Source organism: Mytilus galloprovincialis, chromosome 12 (assembly GCF_965363235.1).
Source record: "Mytilus galloprovincialis chromosome 12, xbMytGall1.hap1.1, whole genome shotgun sequence".
Taxonomy (NCBI): Eukaryota; Metazoa; Mollusca; class Bivalvia; order Mytilida; family Mytilidae; genus Mytilus; species Mytilus galloprovincialis.
This window is the reverse complement of record NC_134849.1, coordinates 78542283-78564202: the sequence shown is the minus strand read 5'-3', so window position 1 is coordinate 78564202 and position 21920 is coordinate 78542283. Positions and strand designations below refer to the sequence as shown.

General features: G+C 33.2%; 1 protein-coding gene and 2 long non-coding RNA genes across 3 annotated transcripts in view; 1 reads left to right on the top strand and 2 right to left on the bottom strand.

Moving 5' to 3' along the window:
* LOC143054951 (uncharacterized) overlaps positions 1–21920 on the bottom strand; it is a 290618-nt gene that overhangs the window by 80804 nt on the left and 187894 nt on the right. The window contains exons 3-8 of the mRNA XM_076228046.1: positions 15878–15960; positions 15613–15636; positions 13391–13474; positions 11420–11518; positions 10762–10860; positions 10199–10306 (exon numbers count right to left, since the gene is read on the bottom strand). Coding sequence (XP_076084161.1) covers positions 10199–10306; positions 10762–10860; positions 11420–11518; positions 13391–13474; positions 15613–15630 — 408 coding nt within the window. The 5' untranslated portion in view covers positions 15631–15636; positions 15878–15960. The remainder of the gene's footprint in view (positions 1–10198; positions 10307–10761; positions 10861–11419; positions 11519–13390; positions 13475–15612; positions 15637–15877; positions 15961–21920) is intronic.
* Positions 1–21920, bottom strand: part of LOC143054958 (uncharacterized) — a 181794-nt gene that overhangs the window by 148324 nt on the left and 11550 nt on the right. The window contains exon 3 of the long non-coding RNA XR_012971897.1: positions 19765–19869. This is a non-coding gene — a long non-coding RNA (uncharacterized LOC143054958). The remainder of the gene's footprint in view (positions 1–19764; positions 19870–21920) is intronic.
* Positions 3524–21920, top strand: part of LOC143054959 (uncharacterized) — a 175948-nt gene continuing 157551 nt past the window's right edge. Inside the window, exons 1-2 of the long non-coding RNA XR_012971898.1 lie at positions 3524–3717; positions 3859–4186. This is a non-coding gene — a long non-coding RNA (uncharacterized LOC143054959). The remainder of the gene's footprint in view (positions 3718–3858; positions 4187–21920) is intronic.

The window sequence follows — 21920 nt, the reverse complement described above, 5'->3', positions numbered from 1 at the left end:
CGGCTGCGCAGGATGTTTCCATAACGGAAATAAAGTCAGAAAACTGCATAAATTCTGTATTTTTCATCGTTTTTGTGAAAAACAGTACATATTATGACGTAATTGTGACGTCATCAGATAAAAATCTTGATGTATTTCATTTATATTTCTTGACCCTATACATTTCTAAACATAATGTGCCAATTTGAAATAGTTATCAAACATTTCATTTTCTTAGGCCAAAACTAGGCCTTAATGCCCCTACTCCTTTATCCCAGTACATTTACATCGAGATCCCGCTACTTTTGCGGGAATCCCGAAATTTTATCCCAGTGGGTAGCAATTGAAATCCCACAATATCCCAGTGGGATCCCAGTATATTTCAACCGGGATTAACATCGGAATTCCTGGATTTTGGGCGGGATTCCCGAAATCTTATCCCCGTGGAATTAGGTGGGATCCCATTTGGAATCCCATCAAAATTCCAGCCGGGATTCCAGTGAAATTCCAGATTTATTTTCTCTTGGGTCAACGCCATATTAATATTTAAAGTTTCATCCCTGACCTTGCCGACTAATGATAAAAGTTATTTTTAACCTTGTATTCTTGGAAACACAAGGTTATAAATAGTTGTGATAGGTCACGTGACAAATTAGAACAAAATGTGTGTTTCTTTTTGGTGTCACGTCTTCCAAGAAAAAGCCTGAAGATGCCGAACGGTCTTCAAAGTCTTCCTTGGGAACAAATCATAAGAAATCAAATGAAGATCTCACTAAAGACCGAAGATACGATCTTGAAAAACGGAAATGGAAATTTCAGCCCCACTATAAAATCGATCGTCCGTGGCTATACTTAAATGAATCAAATGATATTGATGGTTTAATGTCGTGTACATACTGCCAGAAGTTCTCTACTCATTCAGAAAAAGAAAGTGCACTTGTAAGGGGAACACACAATCTTAAGATAGACCCAATAAAAATACACTAAGTGACACCCCAGCATTTACGTATCTTGTTTAAAGCAGTGGATCCATGAAAGTGACCAAATTTTAAGTCTAAAGATTTATTGTCAGACACTGAACTTTGACAATGTATCCTCAAGCGGCAATGTGAGCCTGATAAGTTAAATAGATATAAAGTTCTCTTCAACACTGCATACAGTGTTTCAAAAAAAGGGAAACCCTTCAGTGAACACTTTTACATCAATAACAGATTATGGCATAATTGTCCATAATTGAGACAACAAACACACCCACAGTGACACCCTCCCCAATACTAAAAAAATATAATGGAATTCATAATATACAAGACAATTACATGTACAACTAGCAGCTCTTAAGAGCATGTGTCGCTCACCTTGGTCTAAGTGCATATTAAACAAAGGACACAGATGGATTCATGACAAATTTGTGATGTTTTTGTAGATCTTACTTTAGCCAGGGGCATCACTGAAGTGACATGTACTGTCCAAATGCGCATTTGGTGCAGGAAAATTGGTACCGTTAATGTTATTACTGAACATTCTTGCTACTTACAATTTTCTCTATCTATAATAAACTTGACCCTTTAGTTACAGAGGAAAATATTTTGTAAAAATTTACAAAAATTTACCAAATTAATAAAAATTGTTAAAAATTAACTACCGTATTTATTCTATTTAAAGCCCCCCTTCTAATTAACGCCCCCTACCGAAAATAGTGTGTTCAGAACTTTTGACTTCTAACAAACATTTTGTAGTTAAAAAAATTAATTTCCAATGACAAAGACGAGTTTGACGGCAAAGTTATCGTTTGGATTAGCTTCTCCTCTTGTTCACATCTTAGTTTGTCGCCGATTGCATAACTCCAGATACTTTTGTATACATGATAACCCCTAATTGACCTGTTGAAGTTATGTTCCATCGATGTTGACGCTTGTTCATTCGAAAATTTTAACAAATTATTAGATGAGGTCACATTACCGATAAACACTATTTATAGATTATGGAGACAATAAAAAACACGTGTGTGTAACTATAGTCTATTTCAACAAAATTCAGGTAAAGGTCAATTAAGTAAGGTACAAAATTCGTTTCTCTAATTGACGCCCCCCTTTCGCAAATTGTCTACGCCTCCTGGGCGTTTATTAGAATAAATACGGTATATTAACTCCTTAAGGGGTCAACTGACCATTTTGGTCATGTTGACTTATTTGTAGATCTTACTTTGCTGAATAGTTATCAAATGTACCAGGATTATAATTTTAAACGCCAGACGCGCGTTTCGTCTACATAAGACTCATCAGTGACGCTCAGATCGAAATAGTTAAAAAAAGCCAAATAAATACAAAGTTGAAGAGCATTGAGGATCCTGAACATTATTGCTGTTTACAGTTTACCTCTATCTTTAATAATATTTAAGATGATAACCAAAAAATGCAAAATTTCTTTAAAATTACCAATTCAGGGGCGGCAACCCAACAACAGGTTGTCTGATTTGTCTGAAAATTTCAGGGCAGATAGATCTCATAAACAATTTTACCCCATGTCAGATTTGCTTTAAATGCTTTGGTTTCAGAGATATCTATAGGCTAAAATCTACATTTTACCCCCTATGTTCTATATTTAGCCATGGTGGCCATCTTGGTTGGTTGGCCAGGTCATCGGTCACATTTTTTAAACTACAAAACCGCAATGATGATTGTGGGCAAGTTTGTTTAATTTGGCCCAGTAGTTTCAGAGGAGAAGATTTTTGTAAAAATAAACAGACTATGGACGACAGACGATGGAAAACGGACAAAGGACGACAAGTGGCCAATTGGGCAAGGTGAGCTAGTAATAACCAATAAAATGCTCTGCAGGGCACAGCTTGATACGACCGCAGAGGTCGAAACCCTGAACAATGTTTAATTTTGGACCCTTTTGACTTCAATGAGGACCAATTTGATATCAGGCCCAAAAATAAAAAATCTAAATACATTGTTAGATTCAGCATATAAAAAAAAAACAATATATTCAATTTTTGTTGAAATCAAACAAAGTTTAATTTTGGACCAACTTGAAATCTGGGCCCATAATCAATCAAAGCACTGTAAGCGCTGTAGGAAGTTAACCAAAAACCAAGGCAAACGTAGTTATGAACACTGTGCAGAGTTGCTTCCTTTTTTTTTTTATTTGAAAGAACAAACATTAAACATTCGTATATTGTCATTTATGTTTATTTAATGAATTGATTATTAAGGCAAATAAATTAATATTTCATCAAGGTTTTCAAAAGCAATGCATATATATCAATGTACATGAGCGGCAGACCCCCATCTTCACCTAAAGTCCTTGATGTCACTCCATTCAAGGTTTGGAATAAAATGACAGGTGATTATAAAACAGAAATGGTCAATCATTCTTGGGCTTTACACTGCTTGAAAAATTTATATGTTTTCTTAAAAATGAGCCATAAATGAAAATTATTATAGGTCCAGAAATAAAATAATTAAAGTAAATTCAATTAATCTAGACTCATTTTTTGCATCAATAAGATTTTAAAATAAACAAGAAATAATTGTAACAGGATGCCCTTACGAAATCTCCCAAACAAAGCTCCCATAATTCATCATTCCCATGATCGCCTGACATTGGGCAAAGTCCAGTACATATTGGTTTCAGGTTTAGTGAAGTTATATGCATATGTGACCATGTATGTCATTCAAATATTTTTGAAATGACGAACAGGATTAAATATGTTGAGGAGTGGGTATCTCGACCGTTTACAAGTTCTCAAACAGGAGGGAGTGGGGTTATCACAGGGACTCCCCATATATTTCATTCGATTTGTTATATTGTCCCATTCATGAATACATATGGTTTAGGGGTGGGGATCTAGACTGTTTACAAGTTCTCAAACAGGAAGGGGTATGGTGACCCCAGGGAATCCCCATATATTTCATTTGATTTGTTATATTGTCCCATTCATGAATATATATGGTTTAGTGGTGGGGATCTCGACCATTTCCAAGTTCTAAAACAGAAGGGGGTGGGGTGACCCAAGGGACTCCCCATATATTGCATTCGATGTGTTATATTGTCCCATACATGAATATATATGGTTTAGGGGTGGGGATCTCGACCGTTTACAAGTTCTCAAACTGGAAGGGGTATGGTGACCCCAGGGACTCCCCCTATATTTTATTTGATTTGTTTTATTGTCCAATACATGAATAGATATGGTTTAGGGGTGGGGGTCTCGACCATTTTCAAGTTCTCAAACAGGAGGGGTGGTGTGACACAAGGGACTCAACTCCCCATATATTTCATTTGATTTGTTATATTGTCCCATAAATGAATATATATGGTTTAGGGGAGGGGATCTCGACCGTTTACAAGTTCTCAAACTGGAAGGGGTATGGTGACCCCAGGGACTCCCCCTATATTTGATTTGATTTGTTTTATTGTCCCATACATGAATAGATATGGTTTAGGGGTGGGGATCTCGACCATTTTCAAGTTCTCAAACAGGAGGGGTTGGGGTGACCCAAGGGACTCCACTCCCCATATATTTCATTTGATTTGTTATATTGTCCCATAAATGAATATATATGGTTTAGGGGTGGGGATCTCCACCGTTCACAAGTTCTCAAACTGGAAGGGGTATGGTGACCCTCAGGAACTCCCCCTATATTTCATTGATTTGTTTTATTGTCTTATACATGAATACATATGGTTTAGGGGTGGGGATCTCAGCCATTTTCAAGTTCTCAAACAGGAGGGGGTGGGGTGACTAAAGGGACTCCACATATATACCATTTCATTTTTTGTATTGTCCCATACATGAATATATATGGTTAAGGGGTGGGGATCTCAACTATTTACATGTTCTCAAACAGTAGGGGGTGGGGTGACACCAGGGACCCCCACAAATTATTTTGTTTTATTGTCCCATACAAGTATATATATGGGTTAGGGGTCGGGATCTCAACGGTTTACAAGTTCTCAAAAAGGAAGGGGTATGGTGACCCAAATGACTCCCTCTATATTACATTTCATTTGTTTTATTGTCTTATACCATAGATGCCACCCCCCTTTTGACACAATCAGTAACAAACTATCAAATTTTCCGTATTTTTGAAAAGTTTTCAGTAATCATTCATAAACGTGCACTTACCAATAAAAATTACTGACGAGAGGTTGCAAGGTGATGTTCACTAAAATTTGTCGTTTAACATGTTGTCTGTAGTTGGTATTCCATTAATCAATTGTTCAGATGTTCTCGACTCATATTTTCGTTTTGTCAAGGAGAAGTAGAGAAAGGGGGAAAGCTACTCATAAAATGCAAGGTTGCCTCTTCGGAAGTCAGTTAGTTACCCAACAATAGGTTGATAACTCCCGAGAAACCGGAAGCATTACATTGGCGTTTTCTAAATACCGGATCAGGACGGAAAAGTAATGATAAAAATCTGCGTTTTACAAAATTGAACTGCGATGATTAGTAATCCGTAACTATTCGACTTTGACCGTAATAGCGTAGTTTTTATCGGAGAAACTACGCAAAAATCGTAATGGTTGGCATCTATGTTATACATGAATACATATGATTTAGGGGTGGGGATCTCAACCATTTCCAAGTTCTCAAACAGGAAGGGGTTGTGACCCCAGGACTCCCCATGTATTTCATTTGATTTGTTATATTGTCCCATACATGAATATATATGGTTTAGTGTGGGGATCTCGACTGTTTACAATTTCTAAAATAGAAGGTGGTCGGGTGACCCCAGAGACTCCCCAAGTTTTCATTTGATTTGTTTTATTGTCCCATACATGAATATATATGGTTTAGGGGTGGGGATCTCAACCATTTGCAAGTTCTCAAACAGGTGGAGGTAGGGGGACCCTAGGGACTCCCCATATATACCATTTGATTTTTTGTATTGTCCCATACATGAATGTCTTTGGTAAAGGGGTGGGGATCTCAACTGTTTACATATTATCAAACAGAAGGGGTGGGGTGACACCGGGGGCTCCCCCAAATTATTTTCATTTGATTTGTTTTATTGTCCCATACAAGTATACATATGGGTTAGGGGTTGGGATCTTTATTGTTTACAAGATAAAAGCACATTTTCAAATTGAAGGGGGTTGGGACGATCCCCAGGGACTCATCCTATATTTTATTTGATTTGTTTTATTGTCCTGTTCTTATAACTGAAGACTGCATGTGTCTATAACTACTGTTTTTGAGAAATAGACATTTGAAAATTTAAAAAAATAAGCTCATAGGGTTTTTCAGTTAAGGTAGCACAATACAAATTTTTTTTTACTTCCAATCACTAACCTTTAAAATGCTGTAACTTTCTTATGAACGCATGCAAAATAATAAAAGAGGTATATATAGATAAATAAAAGATTAAACTTTTAAATGAATGCAATATTTTTATTATGCAATCATTATTAAATCAATTAATATGTAATTAGTGGCAAAATCTCGGTCAGTTCACTTGAACAAATTTAGCTCTTTCATTTTAACTAAATCTTAATCAACACATCATGGGCTTCAAATGGGTGTCTCAAATTGTCCCTATGGTATTTCATTCTCTAAATCTCTAATTAGTGTGAACATCCTAACCACATAAAAGAAGATAATGTTTAATCAGGTGTAAAATTTGTTCTATATATTCTATCTGAAATCTGAGACACCCTTTTGTGGATAATGGCCATAGGAACAACATATAATACTAGAGGCTCTCAAGAGCCTGTGTCGCTCACCTGTTAATGTGTTTACTGATGTCGGCCATCTTGGTTGGTAGGCCGGGTCATTAGACCCTTTTTTTTTTAAAAAGATACCCTAGTATTATGATTGTGGCCAAGTTTGGTTAAATTTGGCCAAGTAGTTTTAGAAATGATTTTTATACAAGTTACAAAAATGACGAAAAGTTGTTCAATATTGACTTTAAAGGGCAATAACTCCTTAAGGGGTCCTCTAACAATTTTGATCATGCTGACTTATTTGTAGATTTTACTTTGCTGAACATTATTGCTGTTTACAGTTTATCTCTATCTATAATAGTATTCAAAATAATAACCAAAAACTGCAAAATTTCCTTAAAATCACCAATTTTAGGGCAGCAACCCGACAACAGGTTGTCCGATTCAATTGAAAATTTGTGAGGGGATATATCTTATTCTGATGGACATTAAAATCTTGAAAGATTTGCCCTTAATGTCTTAGTTTCAAAGATATAAAGCAAAAACTGCATTTTACCACTATGTTCTAATTTTAGCCATGTCGGCCATTTTGTTTGGTAGGCTGGGTCATCGGACACATTTTATAAACTATAAACCACAATGATAATTGTGGCCAAGTTTGGTTAAATTTGGCAAAGTAGTTTCAGAGAAGAAGATTTTTAGAAAAGTAACAAAAAATGACGAAAAGTTGTTAAAAATTTGGACCTCATTGTGGACCAATTTATAAACGGGGCCAAAAATCCAAAAAAATAATGCATGCTTAGATTCAGCATATTAAAGAACCCAAAGAATTCAAGAATAAAACCTCATTTAAATTGGTAAAGCTGATCAAATAGCTGTTAAGTTTCTATCTATCTTCCTTAGCTTTTGCTGAAAACACTTTAGAGGGTAAAAAAAATCCCCATTCAAGGGCAATCACTCCTATAAAGAGTGACAGTCAACTAACTATATCGGCAACATTTTACTTGTTAGTTAATCTTGTCTTGTTGATCATCTTTAATAATTTAGGTTTCTATATATCTATTATATTTTTTAAGATGTATGGCAAAAACACGCAAAATTGGTAAAAATCGTCATCAAAAGGCAAAAACTTAATAAAGAGTCAACTGACAATTTTGACATTGCTGATGTATTTGTAGATCCTGTCTTGCTGATCATTTTTTGCAATTTAAAGTTTTTCTCAGCTGTCAATTACAGTTTTCATGATAAACACAAAAAAGAAAACAAATGGTAGAATTTGTCAAATAAGGTCAATAACTCATGTAAGAAGTTGTCCGACAGTTTTGACGTATATGGACAATTGGTAGAGCTCAACATTCTGAACATGTTTGCTCCTGTCAGATTTTCTTTATAACAGTCTTCAAAATAAAAGACATAACTTGCATTTTACCCATATGTTCTATTTTTAGTCATGTCAGCCATCTTTGTTGGCAAGTCATGCAAGTGGGGTCATCAGACACATCTTTTAAATGAAATACCCAAATGATGACTGTGGTAAAGTTTAGTTAAATTTGTTCCAGTGGTTTCAGAGGAGAAGATTTTTGTAAATTCTAACGGACGCCAAGTGATTAGAAAAGCTAATAAAGAGCTGTGCCATGAGCACTTGATACGCCTGTCACCTTTTCAAAGAATAAAATTTAATAACTCCTCAATGTCATCAGAAATTTATAAAATAACTAAAGGGAGGTTACATCAATAAATATAAACCAGTCATCAAAGTTTCATGAAAACTGCTGAAAGCCCTTTTGAGTTATTGTCAGAAAACTGGAAAATCACCCTTTTTTAATGAATAAAATCCCATAACTCGGAAAGGTAAAATATAAAATATAAAAAAATTACAAGGTTTTGAAAACTGATCAAAGCATATTTGAGTTATTGTTACAAAACTGCCGCAACCTTTAATATGTGTACACCCTATCAACACCCTCTATATCTGTTCACCTCCTCTACACCCTCCTATATCTGTATACTCAATCCACAACCTCCTCTACCTATATACCCCATTCACACCATCCTGTATCTGTACCAATCCACACCCACCTATATAAGTGTACCCATCCACACCCTCCTATATATGTATACCCTATCCACACCATCCTATATCTGTATAACCCATCCTTACCCTCCTATATCTGTAAACCCTATCCACAACCTCCGATATCTGTATACCCAATCTACACCCTCTACCTGTATACCCATTCACACCCTATTACATTTGTAAACCTCATCTACACCCTCTTACATCTGTATACCCCATCCACACCCTCCTATGTCTGTATACACTATCCAAATTCTCCTATATATATGTATAGCCAATCTGCTGTTGAGATTGTCGCTGGCACATATCATCCGTACTATTGTACTTGTCCATTTTCAATGTCATATTGTCAGTGACGTCGCCATGGGTGGAAATACATAAGTTGTATATAAGTGTTATGGCTAAACAGTTGTCTTTACATACATTACCTTAATTATCATCTATATATACACCCTCCTATTTTTGTATAGCCCATACACATCCTCCTATATCTGTATACCCCATCCACATCCCCCTATATATGTATACCCCATCCACATCCTTCTATATATTTATACCAAATCCACAATTTCCTATATCTGTATACCCTATCCACACCCTCCTGTATCTGTATACCCCATCCATACCCACCTATATCTGTATACCCCATGTACACCCTCCTATATCTGTATACCCCATCCACATCCTCCTATATCTGTATACCCCATCCATACCCTCCTATATCTATATTCCCCATCCTTACCCTCCTATATTTGTACACCCAACCATACCCTCCTATATCTATATTCCCCATCCTTACCCTCCTATATTTGTATACCCTATCTATACCCTCCTATATCTTTAAATTGTTATTTTACAGCATTTTATAGTTTTTAGTGTTATCACTGGTATTGTTTAAATAAATACATAAACATGATAAATAAATTGTGACAAAGATGTATCTCTGCCATTACACAGCTTGAATACACCCACCTATATCTTTATATTGTTCTTTTTCAGCATTTTTTGTATCTCTGCTACTAGACAGCTTGAATACAGGAATTTGAAGTAAAAATATAGTCTTAATAGGATCATCTCTTTCAAATTATTTTCAAAGTGCCAACACAATATAAAATTATTAAACAATTTTATTTCCTCCTTATTGAACATACAAATATTGTCTAGTAATTAGTCTTTGTTATGATTGTCATGACAATGGATTGATGTAAGCTTTGTTTGACAAGTTGTTTGTTTACACTGACTTTAATTACAGCCAGTATGATAGTCTATGTTGTTGTGTTGTATAGTTAAATTAAGCCATTCAAGTCTATATAACTTTTTCATATTTTAAGTCCAATTTACACGATCATATGACTTTTGACTATAGCCTTGAAAAAATCAATTTACCCCGACAAATTGTATACATTATTTCAGTGATTCATTACTTTTTTTTAAAAAGTTGGACACTGGGTATATACTATAAAATATTACCTGATGTGTTGTAACCAAGAGACTGGCGCCTCCTTGTTCTACCAGACATCTTGTGATCTGTAGATATCCCTCCGCAGCAGCACAATGTAAAGCTGTGTATCCACGGTTCTATAATATAACCAAATAACATGTAAATATTATGGACAATACTTTGTTATCAATATCAATAATATACAACATATCCTACAACTGACATTAAAACTTGTCTGATAAACTGGACAATGTTGTGTAATAAATATAAACAAAATATATATCACATGAATCAGTGGTCAAAACTGAATAAAATGACCAGTCACACTAGTATTTATATTGTATATAAACAATAAATAAACATGTTTTGTTGTAAAATGTCAAAATTTCCATTAAACCTGATATCTTAAAAAAAAAATTTTTCAAGAGATGTGTAAAATAATTATATCAATGGATTCAGTAGAACAAAACAAGCAAAATGAGACCCCACTTTATATAATTATTACAAATATTTGTTCATTAAACCTGTCTAATTAACACCATGATTTAGTGTAGATTAATAGTAATGTCATCAGACTAAGTAGATAACATACTGATGTGATGTCGATCTTACATCCTGTATCAATGAGGAGACGACAGATCTCCAGGTGTCCTCCCCAGGCAGCCCACATTAATGCTGTCTCTCCATGCCACTGAAATAATACAACTGACATCAAAACTTATCTGATAAACTGGACAATGTTGTGTAATAAATATAAACAAAATATATATCACATGAATTAGTGGTCAAAACTGAATAAAATGACCAGTCACACTTGTATTTATATTGTATATAAACAACAAATAAACATGTTTTGTTGTGAAATGTCAAAACTTCCATTAAACCTGATATCTTAAGAAAATATTTTTTTCAAGAAATGTGTAAAATAATTATATCAATGGATTCAGTAGAACAAAACAAACAAAATGAGACCCCACTTTATATGATTCTTATAAATATTTGTGTGTTAAAACTGTCTAATTAATAACAGGAATTAGTGTAGACTCAGTATAATAAACATTTTAATAAAATATTTTTTGTCAAGAAACATGAAAAGAAGTTATATTTTCTGATTCAGAACAATAATATGAGTAAAATGAGACCCCACTTTATATAATTATTACAAATATGTGTTCATTAATCCTGTCTAATTAACAACATGATTTAGTGTAGATTAATAGTAATGTGATCAGACTAAGTAGATAACATACATTTGTGATGTCGATCTTACATCCTGTATCAATGAGGAATCTACAGACCTCCAGGTGTCCTTCCCAGGCAGCCCACATTAATGCTGTCTCTCCCATATCCTGGAATAATACAACTGACATCAAAACTTGTCTGATAAACTGGACAATGTTGTGTAATAAATATAAACAAAATATATATCACATGAATCAGTGGTCAAAACTGAATAAAATGACCAGTCACACTTGTATTTATATTGTATATAAACAATAAATAAACAGGTTTTGTTGTGAAATGTCAAAACTTCCATTAAATCTGATACCTTAAAAAAAAAAAAATTTCAAGAAATGTGTGAAATAATTATATCAATGGATTCAGTAGAACAAAACAAGTAAAATGAGACCCCACTTTATATAATTATTACAAATATTTGTTCGTTAAACTGTCTAATTAACAACAGGATTTTAGTGTAGATTCAGTATAATTATTCAACTGTCATGTTAATTTTTTTTTTAAGAAATGAATAAAATGACATCTCACTTTATATAATTCTAACAAGTATTTGTTAATATAATGATTAAATCTGTCTGATTAACATGATTCAGAATAATGATCAATTTTTTAAAAAGTAACTTTTTCAAAGAAATATGAAAAATAGTTACATTTCCTGATTTAGTACAAGGAGACAAACAAAATGAGACCCCACTTTATATGATTCTTGTCTAATTAACAATATAATTTTGTATATATTAAGGAATGTGGTCAAAGTGAAGCAATAACATACATGTGTGATATTTGTTTTACTTCCGCTGTTAAACCTTGGTGTAAAAAATGGTCTTGTAAAGAACTTTATCAACTATAATTCAAAACAAACAAAAACAATTAACGAGAGAAAAAAAATACCTTTATGCATTTTTCTCTCTCATTAAAACTGTTAAATTAAAAACAGATTTTGATTTAATATTGAATTCAGTATAATGATATAAATATCAGTTTCCATACAGATTTATAGATTATCGTTGGTTATCTCAACAAGATTTAATTTTCTCGCTTGAGCCAGTCACGGCGAAAGCGAGAAAAGCAATCGAGTTGAGATGACCAATGATAATCTGTTTATCGCTATTTTACCTATGACAACGTTGTCAATTTCATGTCAATTTCATTAGCAACGCCACGTGGCTCCTTAGTTTCTAGCAATATATTTCCATCTCAAGTGAGTAGCATGGTATGAAAATTATCACAAAAAAATATCAAAGGAAAAATGCACAAAATAGCGATAAATATTATTATATTATTTCAGAAGTAACTTGTAGTTATGTGTTTTATACTGCTAATGTACAATCTGTTATGTTCTGGAGTAACATGTAGTTGTGTGTTTTATACTGCTGGTGTACAATCTGTTATGTTCTGTAGTAACTTGTTGTTATGTGTTTTATACTGCTTGTGTACAATCTGTTATGTTCTAAGGTAACTTGCAGTTGTATATTTTATACTGCTGATGTACAATCTGTTATGTTCTGAAGTAACCTGTGGTTGAGTGTTTTATACTGCTTATGTACAATCTGTTATGTTCTGATGTAACTTGTTATGTGTTTTATACCGCTAATGTACAATCTGTTATGTTCTGAAGTAATTTATAGTTGTGTGTTTTATATTTCTTATGTACAATTTGTTCTGTTCTGAAGTAATTTTTAGAACTTTGTTTGTTTTATACTGCGTATGTACAATCTGTTATGTTCTGAAGCAACTTGTTTTTTTATTTTTTATACTTCTGTTATTATAGTTCTAAAGTAAATTGTTGTCGTGTGTTTATGTACAATATTCAACATTTTGAAGTTACTTGTAGTTTTCACTGTTTCACTGTGCTTTAATTTTAAGTTACATGTAGTTTTGTGTCTTTTTTTTGTTCATGTACCATAAAATGCTGTATCTTCAAATGATTTTTCTATGAATTATTTAAATAAGGTAGTTTTGAATGTGACTATTTTACTTACATTTCGATAATCAATGTCTGCACCATTCTGTAGGCTTAATTTTAAGGCTTCTATATCTCCATACCTAGCAGCTGTAGTTAGTTTCTGTAAGTATAACATAGAAATTACATTTAATCTTGATAATCAATGTCTGCACCATTCTGTAGATATAATTTTAAGGCTTCTACAAAATGTATATCTCTATTCCCAGCAGCTGTAGTAAGTTTCTGTCAAAAAACAGACAGAGAGGAATTCTTTAAATATCATATAATTGTTGGGAATTTGCATTTTATATTATCAAGAAAAACACCAAGAGTGCACACACTGAAATGTCTCGCCTTCTTTACTAATCATTGATATTATGTTGATAGTCCTAAATAAAAAGCTTTATCACAACTGTCACATAAACTTAACATTAACCAAGAAAACTAAACATTGACCAATGAACCATGAAAATGAGGTCAAGGCATGTACAGCTAACAATTCTTCCAAACAACAGATATAGTTGACCTATTGGTTATAGTCTAAGAAAACCAGACCAAAACACAAAAACTTAACACTAAGCAATGAACCGTGAAAATGAGGTCAAGGTCAAATAAAACCTGTGCGATTGACATATACATCAAAGAATATTTCCATACAGCAAATATAGTTGACATATATTGCATAAATATTAAATAAAAAGACCAAAACTCAAAAACTGAACTTTGTACACTGAACCATGAAAATGAGGTCACAGTCAGATGACACCTGCCAGCTAGACATGTACACCTTACAATCATTCATACACCAAATATGGTAGACCTATTGCATACAGTATAAGAAAAACAGACCAAAACACAAAAACCTTACTGTAACCACTGAACCATGAGGTCAGATAACACCTGTCAGTTGGAAATATACACTTTACAGTCCTTCCATACACTGAATATATACTAGATCTATTGCTTATAGTATCTGAGATATGGACCTGACCACCAAAACTTAACCTTGTTCACTGATTCATGAAATGAGGACGAGGTCAAGTGAAAACTGTCTAACGGGCATGAAGACCTTGTAAGGTACACACATACCAAATATAGTAATCCTATTAATTCTAATAAGAGAGAATTTAACATTACAAAAAACATTTTTTTCAAGTAGTCACTGAACCATGGAAATGAGGTCAAGGACATTGGACATGTGACTGACGGAAACTTCATAACATTAGGCATCTATATACAAAGTATGAAGCATCCAGGTCTTCAACCTTCTAAAATATGAAGCTTTTAAGACATTAGCCGCCGTCGGATCACTATCCCTATGTCGAGCTTTCTGCGAATTAAGTCGCAGGCTCGACAAAAATTGTTAACCTTCAAAAAATTATTTTTTTATAGAATCATGAACTAGATTTGGCATATCCTTGATTTTTCTTTCTTGTAGTGTTTTCTGGACTTTGACCTTTGTCCTTTTAAAGACATGTAATACACTTAGTCCTTTAGTTGCCCCTACTTTTGTCCTTTTGGAGACATGTAGTTGTGTTTCATTCACTTAGTCCTTTAATTGCCTTTTGAAGACATGTAATTGTGTTTCATTCACTTAGTCCTTTGATTGCCTTTTGAAGACATGTAATTGTGTTTCATTCACTTAGTCCTTTAATTGCCTTTTGAAGACATGTAATTGTGTTTCATTCACTTAGTCCTTTAATTGCCCCTTGGTACTGACTCATCCTTTTTTATATCAACTAGTAGAAATCTCTCTATTAACTTACATAAAGAGATACATATATAAATGTATGTAGACTGAATAAATGTAGATGTGGGATATAATAAAGCAATGAGACTGTAACCTAACAAGACAAAAAGTGTGTTGTATCAGTCGGCTCTTTATACCATAAAATAGATTGGTCTTATTCAACTCACATGAACTTAACAATGGCAAGGGGAGATAACTTCTGTATTATTTTTTTTTATGTAGAAAAATTGTCCCAATATTTTTTTCAAATAACTCTACAGACCTACTTAGAGTTACAAATAAACAAGGATTATGAAGGTACTACATAAATAATACACTATCTCCCACCACTCACTTTTAGAATCTTTTTTTCACCTTCCACCTTGCTTTGTCCCAGTTTTGTATTTTTTTGTTTTTGGAATTAGTTTGGTAGTTCACTTAGAATTCTACTAGTTTTTACTTGTATCTAAATTGTACACTAATGGGGAACAAAACTACAAATGACAAGAAGACTATTAAGTAAATCTTACCTCATTCCAACTTTCCATTATAGCCTAAAAATAGAAAAGTAAAGTTATATTTAATATATACTGTTGAGTTTTAATTGAGGTATTTGTGTTATTGTCAATTGAAAAAAACATGATCACTAAAAAATACTGACCTAATATTTCTATCTTCTTATTTCATTCAAATAATATATAATAGCATTGAAACAGTCATTTATCTCAACTTTTCTGCACTATTTAAAGTTTAATAATGAACTGAACTCAAAACCTTAAAAATCTAATCACATACCTGAATGAGGTACAAATGAATTCTACAAGCAGGATGTGACTCTTTCCATCAAACACCAGAACATGTATTGCACTTTCCCAGATCTAAAAATTTCAAGTTTTATTTACCAGCATTAAGACACACATAAAGAACAATATCAAATATCATATTGCAGCTTCTCAAAACACTGTCTACGATCAACTATTCCAGTCACATTAAATTCAATCATTTCTGTATGTGCCTGTCCACAGCCAGGACCTATAACGTAGTGGATGTAATTAGAAGTTGTGTACCATATTTGTTTTTCCTTCATTGTTGTAGTACAAAGTAGGCTGTTGATTTTTTTTTCTTTTGAAATGTTTCACATTTTATCATACCATGTCTTTTTATAGATGATTATATGGTATGGGTTTTGGCTTTTGCTCATTGTTGAAGGCTATTGGACGACCTGTAATTGTTTATATCTTCGTCCTATGGTCTAGGAATAATTGTATCATTGTTAATCATACCACACCTCCTTAAGGTAACTTCAAACTAGACAAATAGACTTGTGTCGCTGCATGCAAGTGATAGGCCATTTCTGGAATCATGTCTTTCACCGGAAAATATCCTCAATTTCGCACCCTTTTGTGACATCATTTACCAGATAGAAGGTGGGCCTGTATCCCTGCTCTATTAGAGTTTCAAGCATTTTCAGAATCGTCATTCTGCAGAGTAGTTTAGAAATAATTTATTTTCCGTAAGTACGCAATCTTAGTTCCCATACCACTTAAGGGAGGGTCACCTGACCAACTTATTAAATTTTAATTTTCCAAATATTTTGTGCAATATACGATCAAACTTTTTCACCCATTCGCTCAACATGTGTTGGAAGTGACGATGCCTACATTTTAGTTATGTGGTGATGGAAGTCATATGACAGATTCAACTCACTACCGTATCCCGGAACTGGCCTATTGAGGTAACATATTCACTGAGGCATAAATGATCATTCCCTTAAATCATTAATTATAAAGCCAAGAAAACTTTCATGAAAATTTTCTTTGTACAATGCACAACAGAAACTACATGAATGTGTCCATAGTCATGATAGTACATGGATGCCCTTCTAACACTATCATTTTCTATGTTCAGTGGACTGTGAAATTGGGGTCAAAACTCATAGGGAACATGTGTAAGAAGTTTCAAGTTGATAGGACTTCAACTTCATCAAAAAATTCGTAAGGGTTCCACGGAACCCAGTGTCTCGCCTACTTTTGCTGTTAATCACAGACTCAACAAAATGAGGAAAAACATCAATAAAAATTTCCCTCTCGATACTGTCTTTTGATTGAAAGAAGCTTCCAAGTTTGGTAAAAAATCCAGGATAGTTTATGAATCTAATAAATGTTGTATAAACTTTAACTGCAGACTGTATGTAATGTTAACTGAAAGAAAAACTAAGTCCATTGAAAAGTAAAATACGGAAAAAGTGAATTTTTTTTTTACAAAATTTACTTCTGAATAATATCTTATGATCAGAAACAAGCTTCTGTCTAAGTTTGGTAGAAATCCAGGATAGTTTAAGAACATTATAAAAATTTTAAAAACTTAAACCACAGAGTGAATGTTTTGTTTCTGGCAAAAAAACTAAGTCCATTTATAAGTAAAATACGGAAAAGTGGAAATTTATTTTTACAAAATTTTCTTCTTGATACTATCTTATGATTATAAACAAGCTTCTGTCCAAGTTTGATACAAATCAAGGATAGTTTATGAAAGTTATTAAAATTTTAAAAACTTTAACCACAGAGTGAATGAAATGTTTCCTCGCAGAAAAACTAAGTCCATTTATAAGTAAAATACGGAAAAGTGGAAATTTATTTTTACAAAATATTCTTCTTGATACTATCTTATGATCATAAACAAGCTTCTGTCCAAGTTTGGTACAAATCAAGGATAGTTTATGAAAGTTATTAAAATTTTTAAAACTTTAACCACAGAGTGAATGTAATGTTTCCTCGCAGAAAAACAAAGTCCATTTATAAGTAAAATACGGAAAAAATGGAATTTTATTTTTACAAAATTTACTTCTGGATACTTTCTTATGATCATAAACAAGCTTCTGTCCAAGTTTGGTAGAAATTCAGTATAGTTTAAGAAAGTTATTAAAATTTCAAAAACTTTAACCACAGAGTGAATATTTGTGGACGCCGCCGACGACGACGACGCCGACGACGACGGAATGTAGGATCGCTTAGTCTCGCTTTTTCGACTAAAGTCGAAGGCTCGACAAAAATAGCTTGACAAAAAGCTTTAACCTGAAGTGGAGCAGACACATTTTCTATGTTCAGTGGACCGTGAAATGGATTCAGCTCTAAATTTGGATTGTGATTAAATAGTTGACACAGCATAGGTTTCTGACACAGAATGAATGTGGTCTAATGAACTTTAAATAATTTTTTTGCCTTTGAGCAATTAACTATGCTGTTGAATATTAATCCTCTCAAAAAAATGTTTGAAGAAATTTTCTTTTTATTTATGAAATCTGAAATGAGAAAAATTTAACCCCCCCCCCCCCATTTTTTTTTCACATCCCCCTTTCCCTCTTCCCAAAACTAATCTCAATTCAAATTTCTAATGGAGTTTGCAACAATAACTACTCATTTAAATACATCATAAAATATTAAAATGTAAAATAAAGTGCTTGTTATCACTGAATGGTAAAGATTGTTTTAATTTATCAGTTGGTAGTAAAAGTGAATATACATTGTATATTGTATAAAACAATGATTTAAGTTGATTCAACTACTATTTTGGACAAAGAAAGATAACTCCAATTGAAAATTTCTTGCTATTGCATAATATTGTGCAATTAGATATTTCTTGCTATTGCAAAATACTGTGCAATTGAAAATATTTGCTATTGCCAGTACTGTGCAATTGAAGATTTCGTGCTATTGCGCAATACTGTGCAATTGAAAATATCTTGCTATTGCACAATACTGTGCAATTGAAGATTTCTTGCTATTGCTGAATACTGTGCAATTGAAAATTTCTTGCTATTGCACAATACTTAATATAATAATTTTGGATCCTGATTTGAACCAACTTGAAAACTGGCCCATAATCAAAAATCAAAGTACATGTTTAGATTCAGCATATCAAAAAAGCCCAAGAATTCAATTTTTGTTAAAATCAAACTTAGTTTAATTTTGGACCCTTTGGACTTTAATGTAGACCAATTTGAAAACGGGACCAAAAATTAAGAATCTACATACACAGTTAGATTTGACATATCAAAGAACCCCAATTATTCAATTTTTGATGAAATCAAACAAAGTTTAATTTTGGACTCTGATTTGGACCAACTTGAAAACTGCTCCAATAATCAAAAATCTAAGTACATTTTTAGATTCAGCATATCAAAGAACCCCAAGGATTAATTTTTTGTTAAAATCAAACTAAGTTTAATTTTGGACCCTTTGGACCTTAATGTAGACCAATTTGAAAACTGGACCAAAAATTAAGAATCTACATACACAGTTAGATTCGGCATATCAAAGAACCCCAATTATTCAATTTTTGATGAAATCAAACAAAGTTAAATTTTGGACCCTTTGGGCCCCTAATTCCTAAACTGTTGGGACCAAAACTCCCAAAATCAAACCCAACCTTCCTTTTATGGTCATAAACCTTCATTAAAATAAAGACCTTGTCATATGAGGTTATTTTTGATTTGTTGACTATATATTGACCTGTATACATCACCATTCTTACTTTGTTGGGTTGCTGTCTCATTGACATATATCTCACTTAGTAATATGATCCTATATAGTTCACATATAATGTACACTTTCCTATAATAAGTTGACTGGACAAGAATCACATTGACTGGACAAGGATCTCATTGACTGGACAAGTATCACATTCACTGGACAAGGATCACATTGACTGCATGGACAAGGATCACATTGACTGCATGGACAAGGATCACATTGACTGGACAAGGATCACATTGACTGGACAAGGATCTACAAAATACAAATAATCGAAGTTCAAACTAAAGGTGTCACACCACCAATTACTCCCTCAAATTTAGAACGTATGTGAAAGTAGGCCTACTCGGACAAAAAATAGTGCATTTGATGTCATTGTTTACTTAAACTACCCAACAAATTTGCAGAAATGAAACTTTTGGTGAAAGAAAAATATATTAAGACCATTTTGAGCCCAAATTTACTTGTCTATGAGTTGACATTAAAAATTGAGGATCAATGCGCTCCATAGTATACTAATTTAAGATTTCAAGAAAACCAGGGGTTATTTTTAGTGGTACATCCATTCGGAAGGTCTCTTCTTTCTTATATGGCTTGAAAGGTATGCTGAAAATTGGCATGACGAAAGGTGATACCTGTACGATTCAGGACATACCTGGTTTGTAAGCATCTTCGCTAGCCAAGGGTTATGTTCCACTCCCGCTCTCTTCACCCTTGGCAGATTAAGCCAACATTTGTGAAAACAATGTTGCGACATCTATCGGAAGTTTAAAGTCACGCCCATTCCGAATATATTATTTTTGACCAATGGTAGCATTTTAACTCTTCAATTTGGAGGTAAAAACACGGTAGCGTCTAGATTCTACACACTTGGTAAAGCCGGAAACGAAAATATACGTCAACATTAATGCATTTGTGCATGAAACATACACAGATACTTCTATTAGTTAATAAAACATTCAAGTTGTCACTAAATATAGTCGTACGTTTAGGAATGTAAAGACTTGTTGCACAATAAACACGTGGCAATTGTTTACAAACACTTTCTACATTTACCCGTGATCATGTTTTAGGCGCTTTTTGATTGGATGCAGCGAGTTTCGACTGCAACCAATTAAAATCCTTACCTTGTGTCTCCGAAATTTTATCTCAATCCGCCAAGGGTGAAGAGAGCGGGAGTGGATCGTAACCCTTGGCTAGCGAAGATGGTTTGTAAGAGGTTAAACTTAAGATAAGAAATTTAGAAAGCTATGAAAATTGCAAAATTTGGTTGTACAAATAGGGACTTTTAATTGGTGGTCTGACACCTTTAAGCAAAATGCGGTGAAACATCAAAATCAGAAAACAATTGTTTTTTTTTTTTTTTGTCTTAACTGATCATTTGAGATAATAGTAGCCACATTTCAATCTTTTTGGTAGCAAAATGTCACATATTGCAAATTTTGAGTTTGTGCTATTTTTAGCTTTTCCCACCCTGACAATATGCTTTTATATAAAAAATGTCCTAAATAATGTTATAAATGCACAGAAAGTTATTCTGTGGTGTTAAACATTGAAACATAGGTTGTTTACTACCCCAAAACAAATTTTGTCATGCAGATTTAATGAAATTATTTGATTTTTACCCCTTATATCATTGCGTCATAATATTTACTTGGCAGATAGCATAGCCTAATGTAAACACTACAGAAACTCACAAAAGTACCATTTATTATTCCAAATGAAATTTTATATCTTAAATTTATTAACTGATGTAAATAAACACAGTTAAATGACCATGACTGCACTTTTGATCAATTTGTAGTACTTTACTGACACCAGATGAAAAAAAAGGGAGTCAATATTCCTCGACACTTCAATACCTTGGATTTTTTACTAAATTCATTGCAAAAATTGTGGAAAGTCTTGAAAGTAGTAAAACAAACAAGGAAAAAACAGCAAACACTGATCTTGATATTGAAAGTTTATGTTCCTGTAGCCCAAAATGAAATTTTCAAGTATTTTCTATCAAAGTCATACATTACAGTCAGTTTAAATTGAGCTGTGAAATTTTTAATATAAGTCGCATAATGCTCAGATAGGCGGTTTTAAACTACAAATTGACTAAGGATTAAGAATAAAGCAAAATAAAAGATTTCTAATCAACTTTTTTGTCTCTTTAGGTGTCACACCACCAATTATTCCCTCAAATTTAGAACGTATGTGAAAGTAGGCCTACTCGGACAAAAAATAGTGCATTTGATGTCATTGTTTACTTAAACTACCCAACAAATTTGCAGAAATGAAACTTTTGGTGAAAGAGAAAT